The 24,942-nt window shown below is 56.4% G+C and overlaps 1 protein-coding gene across 2 annotated transcripts; it reads left to right on the plus strand.

The window, feature by feature from the left end:
* The first annotated feature begins 1,736 nt into the window (after nucleotides 1–1,736).
* MSI1 (musashi RNA binding protein 1) lies at nucleotides 1,737–24,942 on the plus strand. 2 transcript variants are annotated; one of them, XM_045791568.2, is made up of 15 exons: nucleotides 1,737–1,905; nucleotides 2,075–2,115; nucleotides 2,673–2,754; nucleotides 2,853–2,937; nucleotides 5,810–5,851; nucleotides 7,399–7,491; nucleotides 11,088–11,136; nucleotides 12,334–12,416; nucleotides 12,841–12,958; nucleotides 16,050–16,130; nucleotides 17,405–17,461; nucleotides 20,452–20,520; nucleotides 21,247–21,434; nucleotides 21,868–21,931; nucleotides 23,125–24,942. In XM_045791568.2, exons 1-14 carry the CDS (start codon nucleotides 1,847–1,849, stop codon nucleotides 21,907–21,909), a joined length of 1,089 nt encoding a protein of 362 aa, XP_045647524.1. In that variant the 5' UTR covers nucleotides 1,737–1,846; the 3' UTR covers nucleotides 21,910–21,931; nucleotides 23,125–24,942. The 2 variants fall into 2 exon arrangements, with proteins under 2 accessions (XP_045647524.1, XP_045647525.1); XM_045791569.2 differs by having other exon boundaries at nucleotides 21,280–21,434.

A 24,942-nucleotide genomic window follows, 5' to 3' on the forward strand; every position in this document is an offset into this window, starting at 1 on the left:
TACCTGCTGAGTGTTCCCAGAAGGTCCCCAAGGAAACCATTAACTTGAGTCTCTCACGTTCTTACATGTGTGGTGGTTGGGGTAGGGGGAGGGAAGGTATATTGAGAAGAGGGGGATGGGCACCCTTCCAGAGGTCAGGGTTATGCCGCCCAGAGCTGCTGTACACATTAATGAAAGGTGGCTGACTGAAGGATGGGTGTCAAGGTGAGCAGCAAGGGGTTTGTCATGAAGGGCTGTCGCTGAGTTATACAGGGTGGATTTAAGATAGGGAAGGGGGAAGGAGTGGGAGGTGAGTTGGGAGGGAGGGGCTCGTGTGGCACTGAGATTCCCAGCAGGGTGGGGGTGTGGGGGGAGTGGCTGTCTTAGCCTCCCGCTTTGACCCTTTCTTGGCTGGTCTCAGCCAGGAAATTGAGGAGAGGAGATGGATATGGCTAGCTGGGGATAGAGAAGGTGGCCTCCGGCTCCGGAGGTGATCAGAATGGATGCTGGGGTTTCCAGGCTGGAAGGAGGGAGTTTTGGGGGAGGGCGAGATGACTCCTAGGAGCCTAGGGTGAAAGTATGGGAGGGGATCTCAGAGACCGGGAGGGGATCTCAGAGACCCGGGAGATGGAGGCGGAGGGAGGCGGAGGGAGAAGTGAAGGCGTTTGCCTTCATGGGGAGTAAGTCTCAAACTGAGGCGGACTGAGAGAAGTAACTCCAAACGCAGTGGGTAGACAGCTGAGGGTCTTCCAGTCCGATGGGGTTGGGCTAGGAACGCTGCAAAAGAAGGGGGTCATTCAGAGGGGAAGGTGCACAGCCGAGCCGGCGGCCTCCTGAACTGGAAACGGGAGGTTCTAAGAGGCACTGACCTCTCCCCCAGCCTCCGGAACCGGCTTTCCGAATCCAAACAGAAGTCTGAGTAGGGCTGACAAGTGAGCCAGGAGTGAGAGAAACAGTGAAGACTCCTCACACGAGGGGGTGCGGTGGCAGCAAACTGGGAACCCGGGCTTAGAATAGAGGGGTTCCTCAATAGACCATACAGAAGGGATTTGGGGGAGTTGAAGGGGACAGTAGGGGCTGAGAAGGGATTCAGGAAACTGACACGGTTTCTACTGGGGTGCTGATGGAGTCTCCCCACTCGAGACGCGAGGCATTGAAAGGGTTCCCCAAATTGGATATAGAGGATATGGGACACTGGGAGTGGACTGAGGGCTGCTGAAGGGGAGCCCAGAATCAGGCTCTGAGGAAATTGGGGGCAGCCTCTCATTCCCACTGGGGGAATGGAGGGCTCCTCCACCAGTCGGAACGCGGGGGGCATGGGGGGGGCACTGGGGTTATCTCCCTCCCGACCCAGGGAGATTGGGGAGCTCAAATTCTGGATAGCGGGGACCTGACAGGGAGGACTAGGGGGTCCCCGATCCGGAACCGAGCTACCTTGAAGGCACCGGGAAGCGCTTCATTCCGGGAGGGCGTTCCCACGGCCCGGCCCCGCGCTGGGGTGGGTGGGGGGGTGCCGCCGCGCCCTGGTCCCGGCGGGCCTCGGGATTCGGGGTCTCTCTCGCCCTCGGGGACCCGGGAGCCCAGTGGGAGCGGGGTCCGGACGCCGCCGCCTCCGCGGGCGCCCGGGCGCGCGGGCGAGCGCGGGGCTTTATGCGCGCAGGGCGGCGGGGGGAGGAGCCGGCAGGTCGGCCCCCGGCGGGCCCTCCCCTCGGCCGTCCCCGCCCGCCCGCCCGAGCGGGGTCGGGGGAGGGGGCAGCATGGCCTGTCCGTCCGGCCCCCTTCGCCGCGCTCCTCATCTGCCCCGCGCCGAGCGCTGCCGCCGCCGCCGCCGCCGCCGCTCCGCTGCCCGCGCCGCCCGCGGCTCCCGATGGAGACTGACGCGCCCCAGCCCGGCCTCGCCTCCCCGGACTCGCCGCACGACCCCTGGTACGGCCCGGCCCGGCCCGGCCCGGCCTGCCCGGCCCGCGCCCGCCCCGGCCCCGCCAACATGGCCGATCCGGGTCGGGCCGGGCCTCCCCGGGGCCCGGGCCCGCGCCCCCTGCGCCCTGGCGCCCGGCGCTCACGCGGGCCCTTTGTGTCTCTCCTCCTCCCGCAGCAAGATGTTCATCGGGGGACTCAGTTGGCAGACTACGCAGGGTGAGGGAGCCCGGGAGCGCCCGCCGGCCAGGCAGGGCACCCTGGACCCCCCGGCGCCCCGGAACCGGACACCCCAGCCCGGCCCTGCGCCCTGCTGACCCCGGGCGCCCCCGCGCCCTCTTTCGCGCCCCGCCCGGGGACCCCGAGAGCGCAGGGCGATCGGCGAGCGCGCACGGCCCAGCGGGTGGAGGGGAGGAGATGAGGGGTTCAGGGGGCATCGGGGGGTGGGCTGGGCCCCCGGGACCCGCCGGCGGCAGCGCCAACTCCGCTCGCACCTGCGGCTCAAACTTTTGTGAGGCGGCTCCCGGAGCGGCGGGAACCCGGCCGGAGCCGTCCCCCCTCCAGCCCAGCTCGGCCCTCGGCTTCCTGGAGCCCCCGTGGGCGCCAGAAGGCTCCACGGGAGCTGGGTGAGGGCTATGGGGGGGGCAGTGGAGAGCGCGCAGGCTGCTTGGCGCGGGGGCGGCCGGGCCGCGGCGGGGTCACCGGGGGCAAAGGACGGGGGAGGGGGGGAAGGGCGCGGGGCCCGAGCTGGTCCGAAGGCGGGTGTGTGGTTACAGAAGGGCTGCGCGAATACTTCGGCCAGTTCGGGGAGGTGAAGGAGTGTCTGGTGATGCGGGACCCTCTGACCAAGAGATCCAGGTGAGCCCCTCACCCCCTCCTCCTGCTCCCGGCTCGCCCCCCTCCACCGCCACTCACTGCCTTGTAACCATCTGCCTCTCCCTCACTACCGCGCGCAGGGGTTTCGGCTTCGTCACTTTCATGGACCAGGCGGGGGTGGATAAAGTGCTGGCGCAGTCGCGGCACGAGCTCGACTCCAAAACAGTGAGTGGCCCTCCGGGCGTCGGGGGTCCTTTGGGAGAGGGAGGCCGCCGGAGGAGAGGGTCAGGACTCTCCCCAGAGGACAGTTGGACGGGGTCCTTAAGGAAGGAAGGAGTTTTCTGAGTAGAAGGGCTGCCAAGCTCCGAAACTTTGTCACCAGAGTGGGGGGGGGGGGGGGAGAGGGAGGAGAAGAATCCCAGGCCTGCGGTGAGATGCTACCCCCAGCCCCTCCCTATGCCTACTAATCTTGAGGCCTCACGGAGCAGCTCGGGGTGGGGCTAGGTCCCTCCCCTAGCCCAAACTGGGTGAGTCAGGGTGCCAGTGACCCACCCCGTGGCTTCTCTGGACTCTCGTGTTTGGCTCCCCACCACCACCATTCCAAACCAATGGCAAAGCATCACCGAATTCCCCCCCTCTCCCCCCACCTCTTTTGGTCTGTGAGCTCCCCGCATTGTGTGGAAGACATGAACCTGCTTTGCCCATGAAGGGATTTATGAGAAGGGAACTAGCCTTGCCTGGAAACAACCCTTCTGAGGGCTGGATCCGAGGAGAGACTGCTTTTCTGGCATTCAAACTCCTGAAACATTTTACTGCTGTCCCACTGCTCCCCAGTGTCTTGGGCCCTCCAGGGGGCGCTGGCCCAGGCCCCTGCTCTAGGGGAGAGGGAAAAGGAGAAAGTCAGAGGAGGGGTTACTCTGTGATGGGGTGACCAGAGGCCAGGGGGCCGGGACAGTGTGATCTCTCTCCACACTCCCCCACTCTCCTCCAGCCCTGGGCCTCCCTGCTTGGGTCAGTCACTAGCTCCTGTTTACCTGCAACAATAGCTGGTTGTGCCCAAGAATTTGCTAAATTACCGCCTGTCCCCAGCTCCTGTTATCTCTGCCCAGTGGCTCCCACTCCTGCTCTCAGTAATGAGCAAATGAGGCCAGGCCTCAACTTTGCCGGCTCTGAAAGGATCTTCTTGGCGCAGACTGAGTGACCCAAGCTGGGAATGGAGAGACAGTGGCCTATTGTTTTTGGTGATTATCTGCCATCAAGCTGCCAGTTCTCCTACCATCCCCTGTCCTCAGAATGCACTGATGGCTTCAGCAGGGCTCAGGAAGCTGAGATTTAGGGATTGGGGCTGGGGAGGGGGGTCATGGAAGATTGATAAGGAGAAGAGAGAAGAGGGGAAGGAGGGTGTGATGGGCATCCTTCTGAGGTTTGGGACTCAAAAAGGCAAGGGCTTTGTGTTTGGCATTTGCCGGCCTGGGAGAGGGGGGCGGGAGGGAGGGTTATTGTGGGGAGTCTATTTTAGGTTCTGACTTTCACCTTTTATTTACTTGTTGGGTTTTATTTATGTTACCGGCTGTGAGTCAGAGTGGAGGTGGGGTGTGTCAGGGATCGGGTGTGCGTGGGTCTGTGGGACGTGGCTTGGGTACCATCTCCCCATCAGGGTCTGCGCAGGGGGACTGTCTGAGGTGCTCTGGTGGCTGGGGAGGCTGCTTCCAGGAGAAAGAGAAGGATGAAAATGTCCGTAGAGGTACGAAATCACACCTTCAGACAGGGGAAGTGGGCAGTCGTGATTTCCCCTGGAGCCCAGTGGGACTTTGGGAGAGAGGAGATACTGCCCCGGCATGGATTTTAGAGGTTCCTTCGCTGTGGGCAGATCCAGGGGGGGAGCCCAGAGGAGGCCGGTCCCTGGTTCATGCCATTTAGGCAGAGAGGAGCCAGAGCCTGTTGCCTAGAATGAGGCTGAGTTTTGAACGGAAGGAACTTTGGGAAAAGATAGATCTTCCCTGCGATTGGCTGGTGAACTTCTGAGTGGTATCCACCCATGTGGGTGGCAAGAAACTCTGGAATGACCAGGCCTCGTAGGTCCTGCATTGATCACAAGGTCTCGTGCCCTGGCTTTTGCTGTTTATCAGTACCCAGGAGCACCCAGGTGCTCCTTGCTTTTCTCCTTTGGTTGTTCACAGCCAAGGGCAAAGGTGGCCCGCTGGTAATAGCACCTTTGTTTGCGCAATGAAGGGCAGTTCACAAAGGGCTGCTTTCACCCATGTTATCTCATTTGATTCCCCAGGGCTGCCCTGGGAAAAGCGCGTGTGATTATCCCCACTTTGCAGATGAGGGAACTGAGGCTCTGAGGGGTGGGCAAGTTACCAAAAGCAGAGGCTAGGCCTGGAGCCCAAAGTTTCTGATGGAGTCCAAGTCCCATGGCCTTGCACGTTACCAAATCCTGTGCTCTGATTCACTCCAAGCCTGGTTGCATTATCAGGGAGCTGTTTGCTTGCAGCCTCAAAGAGGGCTGTTAGATGTTGATAGTATTGGGGGAACAGAGCTGAGTCCATTCCTGGTGATTTATGAACTCTTACCTTGAAACAAAGAATATTTCCATCTCTAAAGTCTGCATTGCATGCCTCACCTGGACAGGTATCTGTGTGAAGTCAGGTGAGGAGGGCCCTTAAGCACCCCGTGCTTGAAGGAATAAGACTTTGCTTGCTTACTTTGTGGGGGTTCCTGCTGTGAGCCAGACACCTTGCCAAGTGCTTTGTAAGCGTTCTCTCAAATAGTCTGTGGACGACCCCTTTGGGGTGGGTGTTACTATTTGTCCATTTAGCGGGAGAGCTTGGCCCTGAGGCTCAGAGAGGTTAAGTAACTTATCCAGGGTCTCCCAGCTGGGAAACAGTATAAGTGGGATTTGAACCCAGCAGCCTGGCACTAAGGCCTAAATGCTTAACCGCTATACTTTTCTGCCAGAGGCTGTGGTGATTTCTGTTCCCTCTGTGTCATCTCTGTGTCCTGGGATGAGAGAAGTCCTCAGGGCTGAAGGCTGCTTGGTCACCCATCTGAAGTGTGATAACCAAGGCCCCTCTACCTCTCCCTTCTCTTTCAGATTGATCCCAAGGTGGCCTTTCCTCGGCGAGCACAGCCTAAGGTGGGTATGTCTGTGTCTGGGAGGAGCTGTGTCACTTCAGGCAGTGATCTCCCCAGCATTCTCCTCTACGGGAGATGCTTCTGGAACCTCCGTTTGGAGTCCTTCTGGAATAGACTGGAATGGGAAGAGGGAGGATTCTTAATGTCCTTGCTCTGTGGATTGAAGACATCCTGCATCTTTCCGTCTGTGCTCTGGGATGGACTGGGAGGGGACTGCATGTGTTGGGAGAAGGAGGAACCCCACAGGGAATTCAGTCCTGTATTTGAAGCCAGTACACTTTGGACCCTGAGTCGAATTCTGACCTCATAGATCACAGCTTCTAAACCCAATGCCCCTGGGGAGGTCAAACTCAGGACAGACACCCCCTGAGGCTGAGCTAGAGTCAGGCCAGGGAGCTATCTCTGACCCCCCAGTCCCCTTCCTACCTCTGGGGTTCACTGTGTTCAGCTTGCAGAGGGGGAAGGGACCATGGAGTTGGTCACCTGTTTGTCACTTGGGTGGAGTGCTCTCTTTCCCGCGCTGTGGCGAGTTTTTCTGGGTGTGTGTGAATTCTGAGCAGATGAACTATGTAGCATTCAAGACTTTTGGTGCAGGGTAAGGGCCTGAGATTTTATTCCAGGCCCCAAGGCAACTAGCCAGATCTTAATTTTTAAATGGCTAAATATAGGGGACAGGAAGGAAGGCTGATTATAGTACAGGGAGCCGAGGACCCCTGAGTCTGCTGACTGAACTTGTGTCCTAGGACTAGGTTCCCCTCTGGGAGATCTGCTCCCTCCTTTGCACAGGGTTTGGTAGGAACCAGGATGCTTTAAGGTTTTGAGCCAGTGGCTTCCACCATGGTGCCCAGCTCCTGCCACAGTGAAGGGAGAGGGGCAAGTTTTAGGAGACAGGAAGGGGACATCTCTAGAAGGATCCAGCAGAGGGCCTGAAAGCAATTATGGAGCAGGTATTCGAAGGAAGCCGCACCAGGGAGCACATGGTCGGAATTGGGTTAATTCCATTAAGCAGTTCGGTGACAGAAGGTGCTTTAGTGTTAGGATGGGGCTGGGAATTGCTGTGGATTAGCCATGCGCTCCTGGGGTAATTAGGACCATGTGTTCTTCCTAAAACAGGGCTGGGGCCACAGGGCTGCCAGAGGTTGGGTTGGGAGGAGGTTGATGAGGAAAATGTCGGCGTTGAGTTCAGGGGAGCCCTGTGATGGGCCTCGGTCTCTCTGGGGGGGTCTCTGCGTTACGCTGTAGGTCTGGGTCACTAACCCACCCCCTTCCCGGCATTGGTCCTTACGGAAGACATTTTCCCCTACATAGATCCCAGGGATGGAGGCGGGAGGGAGGCACACTCCAGCCAGCCAGTGTGTGGGGTGCACAGCTGCCCATGACAGGCCTAGAGGCGGGGGTCCAAGGGGGAGCTTGAGGGGGGGCCTTCCCAGTAGCTAGGGCCACAGAGAGCTTGTCAGCTGGCGTCCTGGCAGGAGGGCTCGAGCCCCTGCTGGTGGCAGTAGGCCACAGGACTCAGATGCCCACTTTCTCATTCCCTCCCCTTAACAGATGGTGACTCGAACGAAGAAGATCTTTGTGGGGGGGCTATCGGTGAACACCACGGTGGAGGACGTGAAGCAATATTTTGAGCAGTTCGGGAAGGTGGGTCGAAACCTGGGGGTGCTTTTGGGGGCTGTGGAAGCCCTGTAGAATTGGTCAGAACCAAGTAGAGTCCAGCCAGGTCATTCCAATTCCTGCAAAAAGGTGAAAAGGGAACTGGGTCCGTTTGTGGGTGAGGCCAGGCTCCTGAACCCACCGGTTCAGGCTCCGGTCCTATTTGTGGGCCTCAGCCTCTGGACTCATCCCCCAGGGAGGGAAGCCACACAGTAGCTGTCCCTGTTGTTGCCCTTCCCCTGTGTTTTTCTCTTGCTTATCTTCATTCTCCCGAGGGAGGCTGCTCTCCCCTAGCCAGTTCAATCCAGTCACCCCTTGGCCTCCTGGGAGTTTGCACCTGTCCAGGCCACGGGCGGTTGCACCTTCCCCCACTCCTTCCTGGTGAGGATGATAAGGAGGCAATAAATATGATTCCCAACTGCACTCAGCACCCTGCTTGCCCAGGTGGGAGCTGGGGGAGGTGCTGATCCCCTAACTATTTGAGGGGGGTACTGAGGAGAGCACCCTAAATTCCCCAGAGCCCAGCAGATTGGCTCTCAGCTCTGAGGTACATTGAGCTTAAGTTTCTGGACCGTTTAGTTTACGAAGGAGATGTGACATCATCAGACAATAGGGTGTCCCCAGAAAGGTGAGTGATGGGAGCATCAAGGTCCCATGGGGAGATGGCAAAGAGGGGGCCAATGTTAAGACTGGGGGTGAAGGAGGGCTGCTGTGCTTAGTGCTGGGGTCCCTGGTCTTCCATGACGTGAGACAGGCTACAGGCTGGGTCTCTACCTGCCCATCAAGGCATTTTCAGTTGCCTGCTAGGCAAAGGGCAGAGGCCTTGGGAATGGGATGTGAGCTGGGGACTGGGTGGGTTTCCAGGGCCCTGTCTCTAGGGGAGAAGAGGAGAGGGTGGGAGGTCCCCTGGCCAGCGGATGCTGGCGGCGTGGGGGCCAGAGGCCTAGGTTCAGGCGCCTCCGCGGGGACCCGGGTGCAGGACGGAGGGCAGGTCGGCGGCCTGGGCCCCAGAGGGAAGGGCGCTCCTGGGAAGCAGCAGGCCCGCTCGGCTCCGGCGGGGTGTCTTTGTGTCTGAGCGCCGAGCATTAGAGCTCGCACTAATCTGATCCAGCAGCTGTGATTGGAGGCCGCCTGCCCCCGGGGCCGGCGTTGCCATGGCAACCGGGCCCCAGGAGAAGCCGTCAGCGGCCGCGTCTTTTGTTCGGGCCTAAATCGGCGTTGGCATGTGAAACCGGCCCGGGGAGGCCAGGGGGAGCCGGAGAATAGGCTGCCAGGGAGCGAGGGGGACAGCCGGGAATGCCAAGGGCCCCGCGGCGGGGGGCCCCCCGCCCGGATCGAGGGGCCGCCACCGAGGGGGGAACAATGGTCAGCCGCCATGGCTGCCACTCAGGCTTAGCGGCCGCCGAACTTGGCGGCTCCCACTGGTCAGCAGGCCTCCGCCGCCTCCCCTCCCCCTGCTGGAGCCCCCCTGCCCCCGGGTTCCCATGGAGACCAAAGCCTATTAAGGACACTGGGCTGGGAGCCTCCCTCCCCTCAGCTGGCCCCAGGAGGGGACACCAGTGGGGGTCCCCTGGACCCCCAGGCACTTTCCTTGCTCCTTGCCCTGGCCTCAACCCCACTGCCTCGCTAGGGGTCTGTCCAGCCAAGGCCCAGGTTGAAGGGTCTGGGGGGCCAGGAATGGTGGAGTTGGATGGTTGGCTGAAGGAAGGCCAGAAGGGCTGTGGATTTGGGCTGTATCACTTTGTGGGTCAGGCAGGAACTCAGAGCTATAGGATTAAGGAAGAGGGTGTGGCTTTTATTCATTCATTAATTCAAAACGTAATTATTGAGTACAAGTCAAGGTGCTCCATAGGATGGCCGTCACCATAGCTGACCTGGGCGCTGTCCTCATGGAACCTTCAAAGCAAGGGGTGTTGGGCTGCTCACTCTCTTGCTTTGCTTCTCCCCCATGTGACTGTGGGCAAGCCCCTCCACAATAAAGCTCATAATAGCTGTTATTTATTAAGCATTTACTGTATCCCGGGTAATGTGAGTTCGTGTTACAGATGCTATGTCATTTATTTCCTCTATACAATTGATAAACACTGTTACGCCGGTTTTACGGATGAGGAAACCTAGCCCAAGGTTACCCAACTAGCAAATGCAGGATCTTGGATTCCATTTCCAGTCTGTCCTACTTAAAGCCTGTATTTTTATCACAACTCTCCTTTCTGGATTTCTCTTTTCCATTGTTTAAGCAAGGGGGTGGGGAAGATGTGCAGAGCCTGAAGTGTCTGCCCAGTTTGGACGGTCTAGCTGATATGGGATTGGGACGAAGAATGGGTCCGTAAGGATGGGAGTGGCAGGGGCACTCTGCTGCAGGCCCCTGGAGCAGGAAGCTCCTTGGGGAGGGAGGTGTCATCCCCCTCTGAGATCCTCCAGGGACCCAGCTGCCTCCTGGCTTAGTGAGGTCCTGGTTCTCCCAGGGGGGCATTAGAGCCCTGGTGCTGCTTGGTGCCTCAGGAGAGCTGGGGGACCACCCTGTGCAGGGGCTGCCTTTGCCACTTTAATGAGGCAGTTGACAGGCTGGAAAGACAGCCAAGGAGAGTGGAGGAGAGGCTGTACCCCATGGCCTCAGGAAGTTTTCCTTCATCCCTTGGGTGTCTGACCATTTGGGGGAGGGTCAGCAGCTGAAGTGGGATGTGTGTGTTGTGGGGGGTGGGGAGGGTATAGAAGCAGCCGTTGATTTCCACCAAGGACAAATCAGACCTTAGCTTAACCCCATGAGGTGGCTGACATTGGCTGAAGAATTAAGAGGACAAGGAGAAAGCACCAGCTGTAGGCAAAGGGAGGGAAATGGGACTGCAGGAGGGAAGCTAAACCCTTTGGCTGTCCATGTATCCAAGGGGATGCCTTGAGGGAGCAGCAAGAAGAGAAGACTGGGGTGCAAGGGAGGGGGATCATGTGGCCCACCCCCCTTCCTCAGCCCCCTGCCCCTCCCCCAGTCAGTGGGAGGCAAGCAGCCCAGGCACTGAACTCTACTTGCTTTAATTACAGCCTCTAGCAAAAGGAAACCTCAATTAGAGGAAAAGATCTGTACCAGGAGAGGGGAGTCAAGTCTGGCTGGAGTGGCTGCTGTCCTCCTGGCCTTTTGCAGAAAGGGAAGAGGCTTTCATTTCCCCATTTCTATCTTGCTCCCATGTTTCCTTCTTTAGCACCTACTCCGTGCCTCTTCCTCCTCCCAGGCTTGGTCTAGGATTTGCTGTGTGACCTTGGGCCTGTGACTTCACCTCTCTGAGCCCATTTCCTCATCTACAAAACGAGGCTCTTACATTGCAGGGACTGTAGAGAGGATGGTGGGGCAAAGTGCCAGGCACCTATTTGGTGCTTCATATTTGCAGGCTGGTCCACTGAGAATCTGGTGGTTGGATGGGAGGATCCCATCCAGGTGGGGTTGTGGATGGAAAGTCATCCCCGGCACAGGGAGCGGGTTTAAGAGAAAGCCTAGCCTGTGCAAGAGGGGCGTGGGTGTGGGAGGCCCTGCGGCTGGGTTGTGGCGGGTCCCCTGGTATCTGGTGGGTTCACCATGGCAGGCTCTGTTTCAGGTGGACGATGCCATGTTGATGTTTGACAAAACCACCAACCGGCACCGAGGTGAGTGTGGCCCCCTCCCCCTTCCCAGGCCAGACTGGGGGCCTGTGGTCAGCCAGGGGGCTGCAGGTCACAGCTGCCCTTTCATCTTGCCTCCTGACATCCTATCCCCAAGGATCTGCATCCTCTCCCGGGCCTGGCCTTACAGAAGGCTTTTGTCCCGCCGTTTCCTGTGCTAGAAACTTGCCCAATTGCAGACACCCGAGAGGAGCAGAGGAGCAGAGGAGCAATCTCCCCGCTTCCAAACTGAGCCCTCCACACCCGCTCCCCCCCACTCCCCGCCCCAGCCGGTGTCTGCCCAGCCTGTGTCTGCTGGGGCTTACCTTGTCCCTGGTAACCAGAGCTGAGGCCAGGCCGCCCCAGGGTCAGGCTGACTCCACAGCCCTGAGCAGTCTGCTCCTGCTCCTGCCTCCCACCCCTACCCACAGGCTGAGCCCAGCCCCCAACCTCCTTGCCCCTGAACCTGTGAGCATCTGGGCCACAGTGTGCATTGCCTGGTTGTTTTTCTCCCAAGGGCCTTGCCTTCTGAGAAATCCCATTCCCAACCCCTGGGGCACACCCGGGAGGAGGTGGGGTTGTTTCTTCAGTTGCTTCAGGGCGTATTAGCCTGTTTGGGGATTGGGGTATGTGCTGGGGTGTGTGTGTATGTATGTGTGTATTTGTATGTGTGCACGCGAGGGTGTCTGTGTCTGAATATTCGTATGTGTCTGCTGTTTAATGGTAACTATTCATGTGAGCGCTGCCAAGTATCTGTATGATATATGGGACCCTAGGTATGTGTGTGTCTGCATCTGTATGTCATGTGTATGTGTGACCGTGTACAAACATAGGCTTGGGTGTGTACACTTTTGTGTAAATGTACATAAGGGTTTGTGTGTGTTCTTCCTTCCTTTGGAAAGCACCTGAGAAAGAGAAAAGGCATGTTGAGTGTATTTTCACGACTGCTCTAACACTTTCTAATTTGCTGTGTGACCTTGGACAAGTCACTTCAGTTCGCTGAGCCTTGGCTGTCACTTCTGTAATGTGCGGGCTAGAAACCCTGTCTCAGCGGGCGGGGGGTTGAGAGTTTCCTAGGCTGTGGGCAGAGGCTTTTGTTAGCTCTCAGGCACTGGCCGGTGAGAGAGGAGTGTTGGTGTGCTATCACTTGGGCCTAGGTTTCGACCATAAACCCTGGTTTTTGTCCCCGCCTTTGCCCTCTAGGGTTCGGGTTTGTCACGTTCGAGAGCGAGGACATCGTGGAGAAAGTGTGTGAAATCCACTTCCACGAAATCAACAACAAAATGGTGAGGCGGGGACCGGACGGGTGGAGGTGCAGGCAGAAGAGAATCACAGTCCGTGGGGCAGAGCCAGTTCTCCCACCCCCTGAAGATCTGGACAGAAAGCCGGTGTCTCCTGGTGGTTAAAACGCATGGCTGGTGGGTCAGAGAGGTCTGGATTAACAACCTCACTCTGCCGCTTGCTAGTCTGTTCATTAGGCAGGTGACTCCCCCGCTCGGAGCGCTTTCCCACATCTGTGACAGTACTACCCCCCTCGTGGGCTTGGTGTAAGCCCCTGGTGTCCGCAGGACCGTTTACATCATCTCTAGCACCCAGCGAGCACTCCGTAAATGCTATCTATGAACCTAACAGGAAGGAGGCCTGCCAGGGAACCAGAGGGTCTGTGACCCTACGTCTGGAGGAGGGACTGACCATCAGGTCTCCTTGCAGGTGGAATGTAAGAAAGCTCAGCCAAAAGAGGTGATGTCGCCGACAGGCTCGGCCCGGGGGAGGTCTCGAGTCATGCCCTATGGGATGGACGCCTTCATGCTGGGCATCGGCATGCTGGGTATGTGCTAGGCCTGCACCTGTGGCTACTTCCTGCCCGGAACTGCTCCCAGGGCTCCCAGGGGCTGCGTAGGTGTTGCCTCTCCTCTGTGGTCTGCCCTCCTGCGTGAGTCACTGGGCGGGAGTGGGGACCAAGGATCTTAAGCCTCCAAGCCAACCGAGGGTGGGGCGATTTGGTTGTGGGGTGCTGCCCTCTGGCGGTAGCCAGGAAATGGCCCCGCTGCTCCTTCTTTGATCCTTCTGTCCGTCTGTCCATTTGTACATCTATCCATCCATCTCGTAGTTACTGAGCAACTATAAATGCTAGGAACTATGCCAGCAAATACAACAGTGACTTTCCTTGGAGCTTTGTGGTCTGGCAGGGAAAACAAGAATATAAGTAAATAGGGTTAGGATGGGAGCAGTTTAGGGGGCCAAGAGAGCATGGGCATAGAGAACTGGGGCCGAGGTTTGGAGAAGCCAGAAAGGAAGTCACACTGAAGCTGAGGCTGTGGGTTGAGTAAGTGCTAGTTACAGGAGGTCAGGGGAGAAGGGAAGGGGAAAGTGTTGCAGGCAGGGGAACAGCATTTATGAAGACCCAAAGACTTTGGGGGAAGGCAAAAGGAAAGCAGCTGCTTCTTGGTCACTCAACTAATATCTGTTGAGCAGTTTCTGAGAGGCAGGACCTGCCCTCCTAGGCTTTCCCATCAAGCGGGAGGCAGGAGTCAATAGACGATGATAGCACATAGTGTTGGGGGGCTGTGGGAGGCCCAAGGAGGCACCCAAAACCCACCTGATGGTCCGGGAGTCTCCCTGGAGTAAGTGTAGGTCGCTGTGAGCCTTGGAAGGTGAGGAGGAGTCCGCAGTGCTTGAGGCCCACAACCCAGGGGAGAGAATCTGAGCTGGGCCCCCCAGGAAGCTCTCAGTCTCCCTGGAGAGACAAGATGCGTACACATAGAAAGAGAACAGTACAGAGGAGTCTTTCTGCCAGGTGCGGAGGGAGGGGTGCTCTGGGAATTCAGAGGCAGGGGGCCGGGTGTGCATGGCATGGGCTAGAGGGTCAGGATTGGGATCACAGATAGAGCGGGTGAAGGAGAGCAGGGGCCACACAGGGCACTGTCTTCCCCTGAAGTTTTCTTTTTCTTTCTTTTTTTTTTTTTTTAAAGATTTTATTTATTTATTCGACAGAGATAGAGACAGCCAGCGAGAGAGGGAACACAAGCAGGGGGAGTGGGAGAGGAAGAAGCAGGCTCCCAGCGGAAGAGCCTGATGCAGGGCTCAATCCCGTAACGCCAGGATCATGCCCTGAGCCAAAGGCAGACGCCTAACCACTGTGCCACCCAGGCGCCCCTGACGTTTTCTTTTTCTATTTAGAAGGAATTTCAAACTTTCAGAAGAGTTCCAAAAAGAACATAGTACAAAGAATATCCACATACTTCTTACCAGCCTCACCCGTTAACGTTATACCCCATTCGCTTTGTCATTTGCTCTCTCTCCTTATGCACATCTACGTGTGCATATGTGTATGTATACACACTCACACGCACACACTCACACACACACATGCACACGCACACGCACAGAACACTGGTGATTTTCCACTGAATCCTTTGAGCTTAAGTTACATGCATTATGGCCCTTAACCCTTAAATACTTCAGTGTGTGTTTCCTAAGATTAGGGGTATTTTGTTCCTGAAGCCACATGATAATAATCCATTTCATACATTTATGCTGCTCCAATATTTTAAGCTATTTTCCAGTTTGATCAGTTGACCCAGTAATGTTGTTTATAGCACGTTTTCACCCCTCACATAAGATCCAGACTAGAATCAGGTATTGCATAGTTGTCCAGCCTCCTTCGGTCTGGAACATTGAGACCCGTTTTCTTTTCAAGGCGATTCATTAGCTGGTTTCACCGCATTTTAAAAAAGACAAAGAAGGAAAGAGTGCTTAAGAGACTTGGAATCAGTTAGCTCTGAATGCGAATCCCAGTTACACCACTATTACTCTTATTACTCGTTATCACTATATGATTTTTCTGGCAAAGTGGCACAAGTTATTAGATGCATACAAGTAGCAGGCACCGGGAGCTTGTCCTGGAGATACAGAAATAAAAGATGGGGAAGACAGAAAAGCAGCTCTTTTTTAAAAAGCCCTTTTTTTTTTTTTTAAGATTTTATTTATTTATTCGACAGAGATAGAGACAGCCAGCGAGAGAGGCAACACAAGTAGGGGGAGTGGGAGAGGAAGAAGCAGGCTCATAGCGGAGGAGCCCGATGTGGGGCTCGATCCCATAACTCCAGGATCACGCCCTGAGCCGAAGGCAGACGCCCAACCGCTGTGCCACCCAGGCGCCCCTAAAAAAGCCCTTTTAAAACAGCCCTGGGAGGGGCACCTGGCTGGCTCAGTTGGAGGAGTGTGTGACTCTTGATCTTGGGGTCATGAGTTCGAGCCCTACGTTGAGTGTGGAGATTACTTAAAATAAATAAATAAAATTTAAAAACCTGGGATAAGTTCAGATAGTGATCACTGGTGCTGTGGGGAAGTTGATAAATATTGTAACTGATGGGAGGGAGGACTCTTGTGGAATGACCTCCCCAAGGAGGTGACATTTGAACTGAGACTTGTACAATGGCAAGGACACAGTCATGGGAAAACCTGGCAGGGAGAGAGTGTTCCAGGCAGAGGAAACAGCCTGTGCAAAGGCCCTGAGGTGGGAAGGAGCTTGGTGGCTTTGAGAAACAGCAGGGAGGCCAATGTGACTGGAGGAGAGTGTAGATGAGGACAGAAGGGAGGCAGGAGCCAGAGCATGAAGGGTCTTGGTAAAGGTTTGGACTATTCTCAGCCAATGTGTCACCTCTTTGAGCCTCAGTTTCCCCCATCTGTAAAATGGGGCTTTTAATAGTACCTGCCTGTTAGGATTCTTGTGAGGCTTAAGGAGAGAATGAAGTATGCAGTGGGCTTAGCCCAGGGCATGGCATGCAGAAGGTGTTTGGTAAAAGTGGCTGTTATCTGTGCTACAAGGTGGGGAGGGAGTGGCTCAGATCCTTCCCCACTGAGCAGGGTCTGAGCACTAAGTGAGGCATCTGACACTAGCACCCTTGCCCTGTCAGGTTACCCCGGTTTCCAGGCCACAACCTATGCCAGCCGGAGTTATACAGGCCTCGCCCCTGGCTACACCTACCAGTTCCCCGGTAAGTCCTGCTTGGTGTCCCTCTGCTACCAGCATGTCCCCGGTTCCTGGGCAGTGTGACTCCTTAGGGCGGTGTCTGGGGGTGCATGGCTGGGGGTGGGGGGTGGTCTGCCTGCTGGAGGCTTGGAAGGAAGGGCATGTCTGAGGAAGGAGAACCTCTCCCCACCCATCCCCTCCTCACTTCCTCCCCAGAAGCTGGGGACACCCCCCTCCCACCTCCGCGTGGTCCTGCATGGCACGGTCCTCTCTCAGGCTGATCTCTGCCTGCCTCCTGCCTTTCTCCCCTCCTCACGCCTTTCCGAGTTGCCACTTCCACCAAGGAAGGCATTAGACTTGTGGCGGAAGCGTCCCTGAGGGCCAACGCCAGCTGTGTCTTTATGGCCACACTTACAATGACCACGTGCTCCACCGAGCCGTTTCAAGGCCCACAAGACCTTTCTCGGCCCTGAATGCTGAAAAGCAACCCAAAAGCCTGACGATCACTGCCCTCATTTGTGATTCAAAATAAAAATAACACTAGACCTTAGAATAAGTGGCAGGAAGCCCAACAAAATTCTGAATTTTGCCATGATGGCTCTTCAGTGTTATTTTCTTTGAAATATCAGACATCAAATTGTTGCGTGCTTTTTTTTTTTCTTTTCTTTTCTTTTTTTTTTTTTTTTTTTTTGGCCTTATTTTTTTTTTAGAGTGTCCCTAAGCACTCGCAGCCTTTGCCCCTTGGGCTGTCCAGCTTGGAGCCCTTTCTCGACATTACGTTGTCTGACCCTGACAACACTCACGGGGGAGGATGGTCATGCTCATTTTGTAGGTGAGGAAATGGTCCAGAGAGCAAGGTGACCTGCTAAGATGACCCATCATCTAGAAAGTGCTGGAGCTGGGAACCCAGCCTGCGTCCAACCTGCTCTGGGGTCACTGTTTTTTTACCGGTGCTGCCTCGCCAGCATCTCCCCCCACACAAACACTCACGCAGGAAAAGAGGAAGAGTCTGGGAGGTGTTTTGGTACCATCTCAAATCTTTTAAGAAACACCAGGAGGGTCAGCCCACGCCCGGGGTGTACGTGGCACTCTGCCTGCTCTTTGTCTCCCTGTCTGTCCTCTGCCTGTGTCTTCTCCCCCTTTGCCTGTTGGGCACCGTGCTCTCCCCATCCCAGCTCTTGGGTCCTGTGCATGGCCTGTCCCCCTACCCAGTGTCCCTGTGGGTGCATCTGTTCTCCCTGGGCCGTGCCCCAGGGGCCTCCCCTGTATCTTCCTAAGCTGTTTTACGTTTCATTTTAGAATTCCGTGTAGAGCGGACCCCTCTCCCGAGCGCCCCAGTCCTCCCCGAGCTTACAGGTCAGTCGCTCGGATTTCCTACACCTCACAGGCCACACGGGGAGAAAGAGAAGGACCCAGGGGTCTTCCCCGGGGACAGCTAGTGGGACCCTTTTCTCCTGCCTACCAGCCCTCTGGCTGTGGGGACACAACAGACTCTGCCCAGGCCCTGGCCAGTCTGTGTAGCTACATGGCCCTGAAGGGTGGGGCATGGGGCCAAGCCCAGCAGATGGAGGAGAAATCACTCATTCATTTATTTGGCAAATATTTATCTAGCGCCTCCCATGTGCCAGGCACCGAGTAGACTCTGGGATCCAGCAGTGAAGACGCCAGGGTCTCAAACTCAGACTAGAGTGGGCCAGGTGGGGTCTTTGACAGACTGGAGCGCGCGTGCCTCCGCTCTGTGCCAGCCGACCCTTACCGGGAGGGGACGCACACCTAGTGCTTTGAGATCTCAGTTTCCGAGGGAATCCAGAAACCTGGCTTTTGCTTCTGAATGGATTTGTCGATCGTTCTCAAATGTTGGCAACAAATTCCGAATTGTTAAACCATTGCAGGCCAAATGAAACCTATTTGAGGGCCAAATCCAGCCCTCAGGCTGCCCATTTGCAGCTTCCGAGCAAGCGGGATGAAGGTTCTTGGCCGTGTGGGGAGCCATCTCTCCAGCTGCAGCCTTCGCTTGGGCCGTCAGCTCTGCTCCGGAGCTGGGGGCGCGGCCAAGTCCGAGGGGAGGGGAGGGGCATGTGCAGATGAGGTGGGCTGCAAGGGGTGTCTCTGTTCAACCCGCTTCTCCCCCCACCCCATCCCAGACTCTCCCCCTCAACCTGGCCGTGTGTGAAGGACGTGAGCATGGATGCTGCTTTGGATGAGACCTTCCTTCCAAGGGGTGCTCAGGGGTCCCCCGAAATGGGGGAAGGGGAAGAAAACCAGGGGGTGAGGAAAGGGGAGGGAGTAAAGAGTCCTGTAGGTGGGGAGTGGTAGAGGCCCCTGCCTGAGCAGAGTTGGGTTTGACCCTCCATGGGGGTGTTGGAAGGGGGGTTCTTTTCTCCTCATTTAAGAACTTTGTGCTGAGGACCTACTGTGGGGGGCACTCTGCCAGGCCCCTGGGGGCAAAGCAGGGACAAGACAAGGCGAGGCCCTACTCTCACAGGACTTGCAGTCTAGAAAGGAAAACAAATACTTATTATATAAATGAGTAATCCTTCACAGTTGTGAAGGGTTGGCTGCGCTGACTTTGCTTTGTGGAAATGCCTACCCAGACCAAGACCCAGACCTCAGAGCCCAGCCCCTGCCCTTAAAAGAATTGAGAGAAGACATGTCCCCTCAGCAGCTGACTTGGTGCAAGGGAGGAGGTTTTCCCTGGAGGTCTGGAGTCTGAACTTTTCTCTTGCCTTCAGGAGATCTGGGAGTTTCCTTCAGGCATTCAGTAGACATTTATCATGTCGGATGCTGTTCCAGGTGGGGATACAGCAGTGAATGAGAGGGACAAGGTCCCTGCATCCTGGCGCTGATATTTCAGTGGAGAGAGACAGCAGCAAACAAGTAGACAAATGAATAAAGTAATTGCAGAGGGTGAGAAGTTCCACAGGGAAAATAAAACAGGCAGATGTTCTAAGGCCTTAGGGCCAGGGGCAGGGGGCTGCCTTAGCGAGGGTGGTCGAGGAAGTGGACATCGGGGTGAGGAACCAGCTGTATGGCTCTTAGGCAAGGCTCCTCCACAGTGTGGGAATCATGCTGTCCCCAGACTTTAATCCCCCAGACCAAAGGCCTTACCAAGAATTTTTAGGGGCCATTTCCGGAGTCCCTAGCCCCAAGTGCAGTACAGTTCAGGATCAAGGTCACCAAAACAGCCCCACAGGGTGCATTTTGGGATGGGAGACTGGTATTCCTGAGGGCAAATGCCAACCCAGAAGACTGGCTCTGGGTGGGGTTGTAGCCTCAGGGGCTGCAGTGGCAGAGCCAAGCAGTAGGGGGCGCTCATCCCACTACCCCAGCCCAGGGGAGCTCAGGTCCCTGCCAAACACTTATTTAAGAGGTTACCGTTAGGAGGGCCTGGCTGGCTCAGTCCCTAAAGCGTACAACTCTTGACCTTGGGGTTGTGAGTTCAAGCCCCACATTAGGTGTAAAGATTACTTAAAAATAAAATCTTGGGGAAAAAAGAAGAGGTTCCTTTCACTCCTTCAGCAGACATTTCTTAAATACCTACTGTGTATAAGGCAGGGTGCTGGGCACCGTGGAAGTAGACAGCAAACAAGGGAATAGCAGTAGCTCTGTGTCTGAAGGGGGGATGAGAGAAAAGGAGCTGGGGGAGTTTGGGGGAGATAGTGGGCATTTCCGGTTGGGTGAAGTCAAGAGAACCCCGAGGCGGGGAATGGGGTGCACACAATTTACTGAGGGCGTGGCCTCGGGAGAAGGACAGTGAGAGAAACAGGACAGGCGAAAGGTTTGAAGCTGAACTGTGGCCGGGACTGGAGTCTGGCTTCCGCTCGATCCCACAGGGAGCTCTGGGACACGCACTGCACCTCCGAGTTGGTCCCACCTTGAGGCAACAGGCCTGGCTTCTTGTACCCCATGTCAGTCAGTCCCTGGCTGCAGTCGCCTGGGCTTAGGATGAGGGCCGTAACCCCCTGGGGACCTCAGGGCTAGGTGGTCCCATCCAGCGAAGGGTACTCTCTAGAGAAGGGGGCGTTGCTCAGAGCAGCTCAGGGTGGGGTGCCCCACGTGCCCACCATGAGTTTTGTGTTGTTCAAATGTGTCCCTTGAGTCCAGGGAGGGGAAACTGAGGGTGAGTCCGTTGCTAGGAAGCCGTCCACTCTCCGACCTTTCTCCATCCATTTTGTGGGTCAGGGGACAGCTGGTGGCCCAAGGGAGTGCTTTCTGCCTCGATGCTGGCACTGCACCGACCCTCTGAGGTGGGGCAAGGCTGGAGAGACTCTGCCCCGAGGGGGCCTCCGTTGTCCGCCTCCGTCCCCTCACCCACCACACTGAAGTGCCCATACCTTTCCTTCCAGCCATTCCTCTCACCGCTTACGGACCAATGGCAGCGGCAGCGGCGGCAGCGGCTGTGGTTCGAGGGACAGGTGAGGCCTTCTGGGGTGCAGGAAGCAGAGGAGGGGTGTAGGGGGTAGAGAAGTCTAGATGGGAGAGGAGGAGCCACTGCCACCCTTTTTCGGAGGGACTTATTCATTTGCTCCGCAAGTATTAATGGAGCCCTTGGCGCGCCCGCTGGGAGGAAGGGCACTCCCTGTCCTCCAGAGCTTACAGGCTGTTGGGGGCGGCAGGGGTGACAGAGGCAGTCATTCTGAAGGACGAACCAGCTCTGCCGGGGGGAGTCAGGTACCAGAGGAGCTCACAGCTAGAGCCTCTCAGGAAGGCTTCCAGGAGGACGGGCCCCTCAACTTCCGATTTGAAGGCAAAGAGGAAGAAAAATGTCCCAAGCAGAGGCCAGTTAGCACGGGGGGAGTACAGGAATGGGGAGTGGGGAGGACGAGGCAGGAGGAACCAGGTCCTGGGGGAGCACTGAACACCAAAGCAGTGGAGCGATGTCGATTTTATGGGGAAAAATTTGCAGGGGCTGGAGGGGAGGCCTGGCGGTCAGTGAGGAGGCGATGAAGTGGACAGACGAGCTGGTGGTGGTGGGTGGACTTGGGGAGACCTCCAGGGAATGGACCCACGGGCCCTGCTGAGATGTAGGGGTGAGGGAGAGGGAAAGCTCAAGGTCACGGTGGGTGGAACAGGTTTGAGGGGGGTGTCGTGGGGCAGCAGTGGGCACCGGGGCTATCACCGTCTTCTTTCTGGGTTGCCAGGCTCTCACCCCTGGACGATGGCTCCCCCTCCAGGTTCAACTCCCAGCCGCACAGGGGGCTTCCTGGGGACCACAAGCCCCGGCCCCATGGCCGAGCTCTATGGGGCAGCCAACCAGGACTCGGGGGTCAGCAGTTACATCAGCGCTGCCAGCCCCGCCCCCAGCACCGGCTTCGGCCACAGTCTTGGGGTGAGTGGCTAGTCCTGGCAGACTCAGAAGTTGGAGGAGGGAGAGGTCTTGCCTGTCTGCAGGGGCAGAAGGGGGCCGAGGGAGGATGGATGGAAAAAGAAGGTCACCAATGATGAGTGGGGCTCATCATTCAATCTGTGTGCCAGGCATTAGGTGGGCTCTGGGGCTATCACACAGACTCACCGTCTCTGGCCATATGGAGGCTAGAGTCTAGCGCAGGGGTGCCAGCATTTTAACCGGGGTACTGGTAACATGCAGATTCCAAGCCCTACTCCAGAGCATCTTCTAGTGCATCTGCAGTGGGGAGGGGGGGCGATATGGGCAGGGCTAGACAAGAGTCTGTGCCTCACCCTCGGTGTTCCTCAGAAGAAAGGAGCCCCTGGGCCTTCTCTGCGTCCCTAGGAATCTAGGAGTCCAATTCTTTTCTCCCCAGGGCCCTTTGATTGCCACAGCTTTCACCAATGGGTACCACTGAAGCAGGAAACAGGTGGCAGGAGGTGAGGAGGTGGGCTGGGGCCTTGGGCGGGGGTGGGACTGGGGAGGCTGGCACTGGGCAGCCCCGTCTGGGCCACAGGCCTTGTCCCTGCCTTCATGGAGCCCACAGTCCAGGGAGGAGACAGAACTTTCATAACAGCAGTGGTCAATGGACCTGAAAACCTGCTCAACCTGCTACGTCAAAAATATAAATGAAAACCACCATAAGGCAGTCCATGCCCCCCGTCAGACAAAGATTTTCTTTTTTAAGATTGCTAATGCCCAACATTGATGAGGGCGTAGGGGAAGCAACATGTAAATTGTCTCAGGGTTTCCAAAGGGCAGACGGGCACTGTTTATCCAGGTTTTAAACATTCATGCCCTTGACCCAACAATTCCACTTCTAGGCATTTATTTAAAAAATTGCAAAACACCAGGGCACCCAGATGGCTCAGTCGGAAGAGGGTGTGATTCTTGATCTCAGGGTCCTGAGTTCGAGCCCTCGAGATTACTTAAATAAAAATAAATAAAAATAAATAAAAACTCCAAAGCACCGAAATGCCCATCAAAAGGAGAGTGGTTAAATAAATCAGAGCGTGTGCATGCAATGGCGTATTACACAGTCGAGAACAGGATACTGTCGATATATATGCATGTCTAGAGAGTGAGAGAGAAAACTCTGTACACATGGTCACGGTGGGGGTGGGGGGTACTGTGTGAACCTGGGACTTTTCCTTCCTTCTTCCTTCCTTCCTTCCTTCCTTCCTTCCTTCCTTCCTTCCTTCCTTCCTTCCTTCCTTCCTCCTCCCTCCCTCCCTCCCTCCCTCCCTCCCTCCCTTCCTTCCTTCATTTATTCCAATGACTATTAATTGAGCACTGTTTCAGCAAAGAGGGAGGTAGGAGATAGACAGGGCCCCTCTCTCATTCTACAGACAAAAATCTAGTGGACAAATGAGGAACTTCCAAATTATGTGTGAAGAGGCTACTTCAGGTTAGAGGTTCAGAGAAGGTGCCTCCGAGAAGGTATCACTTGAATAAATCCAGTCATGCAAAAATCCAGGGAAAGATCACTCCAAACAGGGAACAGAGCCTGCGAAGTGTGTGAACAGAGAGAGCTCTGCTAGGAGAGGCTGCCTGTGTTCTGGGAGCCCCAGGGGGAGGCGGGAAGGAGGCAGGTTCCCGCAGGGCCTCCCGGTAACCTCCTGCTGTGTTCCAGCGCCCCAGCCTGCAGCTGACTGAGGACCACAGTGAGCCAGCGAGGGGGCGGGGACACCTCAGCCGCAGCCGCCGCCCCCTCCCCCCGCAGCGACTCGGACCGCTACTGCCTGCCCCCAACTCCCTGGGCCCGGCCCCTGCCCTGCTGCCCCTGGACAGCGTCTGGCTCCCCTACTAACCTCCCTCTCTTCCGCCCTTGGCTCCCCTCCCCAACCTGCCCCTCTCCTGCCCGCTTTTATTTATTTTGGATTAGCCGGTTGCCCCACCCCCAACCCCCTGTTTGTCCCCTCTCAGGTCTGTGCCTCTCCCTCCCTGCCGCGCCCCCATAGGACCCTCCCCCCAGAAGGCTTTTGTATTTGTGCATAGCTAGAGTGAGGGCGGAGGGGGTCTGCTACAGGCCGCGAGCCCTATGCTTGTTTTTTATTCGGATTTCCCCCCTCCTTTTCTCTTTCCTTTTTTTTTTTTTTTTAAAGAAACCGTTTTTTAAACTATTTCTAGGTTTGTGAATGTGAAGCCCCAGGCCGCAGGGGGCAAGGGGCCAGGTGCCCCCCACCAGCTGAGAACAAAATGTCTATGTGGGTGTGGGCCCCTGGCCACCTCCCTCCAGCCCTGGAAAGGAGGACAGGGTTGCGTAGGCCAGGCCAAGCCCCTGGAACCATCCCGTCCTGTATCATATGTAAATACTGTGAGGTGAAGCCCCTACCCCTCTCTAAGACCCCTTGGGGGTGAGGGCATCGCCTCACCCCACCTGGCAAAGGTCTCCCCCTGTGTTTCTGTCTCCTCCTCAGACACCGTTACTGTAAGCTTGCAGGCCTCAACTGTGGCCAAGGCAAGCCCGCTCACTCAGGCCCTAGGGGTCAAGGCCTTGGGCCTGCTCACCCCAAAAACCCAGCGTGGGGGCAAGGGGTGAGGAAAGAGAAGGGCTCGCCCGGAGCCACTGCTGGAAAGGAATTAACTCTCCAAAGGTCTCCCCCTGCCCCCTACCTAGGTCAGGCCTTCATGGTTTCTGCTCTGAGCACCCCCATGAGCGGGCATCAAGGGGGTACTTTGGGAAGGGGTGGACCCCAGGGGAAAGCAAAGGGCTTCTCAGGGAACCCCCACATTCTCTCACTGAAGTTTCCCACCAGGATGGTCCCATGGCCAGAGCCCCTTGGCAGCCCCGAGCCCCCAAACCCCGCTCAAAGTAAAAAGAGGCTCAGGGTCTGACTTCCTGAACAGTGAGTGACCTGGCAGGCATGGCAGGGCTGAGGCCCACCTACCTGTTGTCGCCCCCCTCTCTGTGTCCCTCTCCCCCAGGTCTGAGCCTGGGGACCTAAGCTCTCTTCCCCATCATAGTTTCCATCCCTGAAAACCCCCTTTGGAGAGTTAATTGTCTGTGTGAGGTGCTTAACCTATTAGCCCTGAGAACACAAAGCAATAATCTTTGTTACTGAGATGCGCGGCTGTTCGTGGTTTTGGTTTTGTTTTTTTTTTTTTTTTTTGGTTTTTTTTTTTAATGTTTCCTAATAAAAGAGAAGCTGCATTTTATTGGTTTTTATTTTTAATTTTCTACACGTTTGAGCTGAGTCATGAGAGACTCAGCTTCCTTCTCCTCCCCTTCTTGTGACCCCATCCCACCCCCACTGGGCCCACCCATGGGCTCAGGGCCCTGGAATTCCGTTTTCTGATTTGTTTGGGGAATTTTTTTAAAAAGATGTTACACGGTGTTTTGAAGCCAGCAAGTTACCACCCTCCGGTGTCTCTTCTCTCCACATCTGTAACTTCTTTTTCCAGGTTTTATTTTCAGTTTTAAATTCCTAATAAATTATTTGAAAACGGT

Source organism: Ursus americanus, chromosome 30, assembly GCF_024610735.1.
Source record: "Ursus americanus isolate L20-20 chromosome 30, mUrsAme1.1.p, whole genome shotgun sequence".
NCBI lineage: Eukaryota > Metazoa > Chordata > Mammalia > Carnivora > Ursidae > Ursus > Ursus americanus.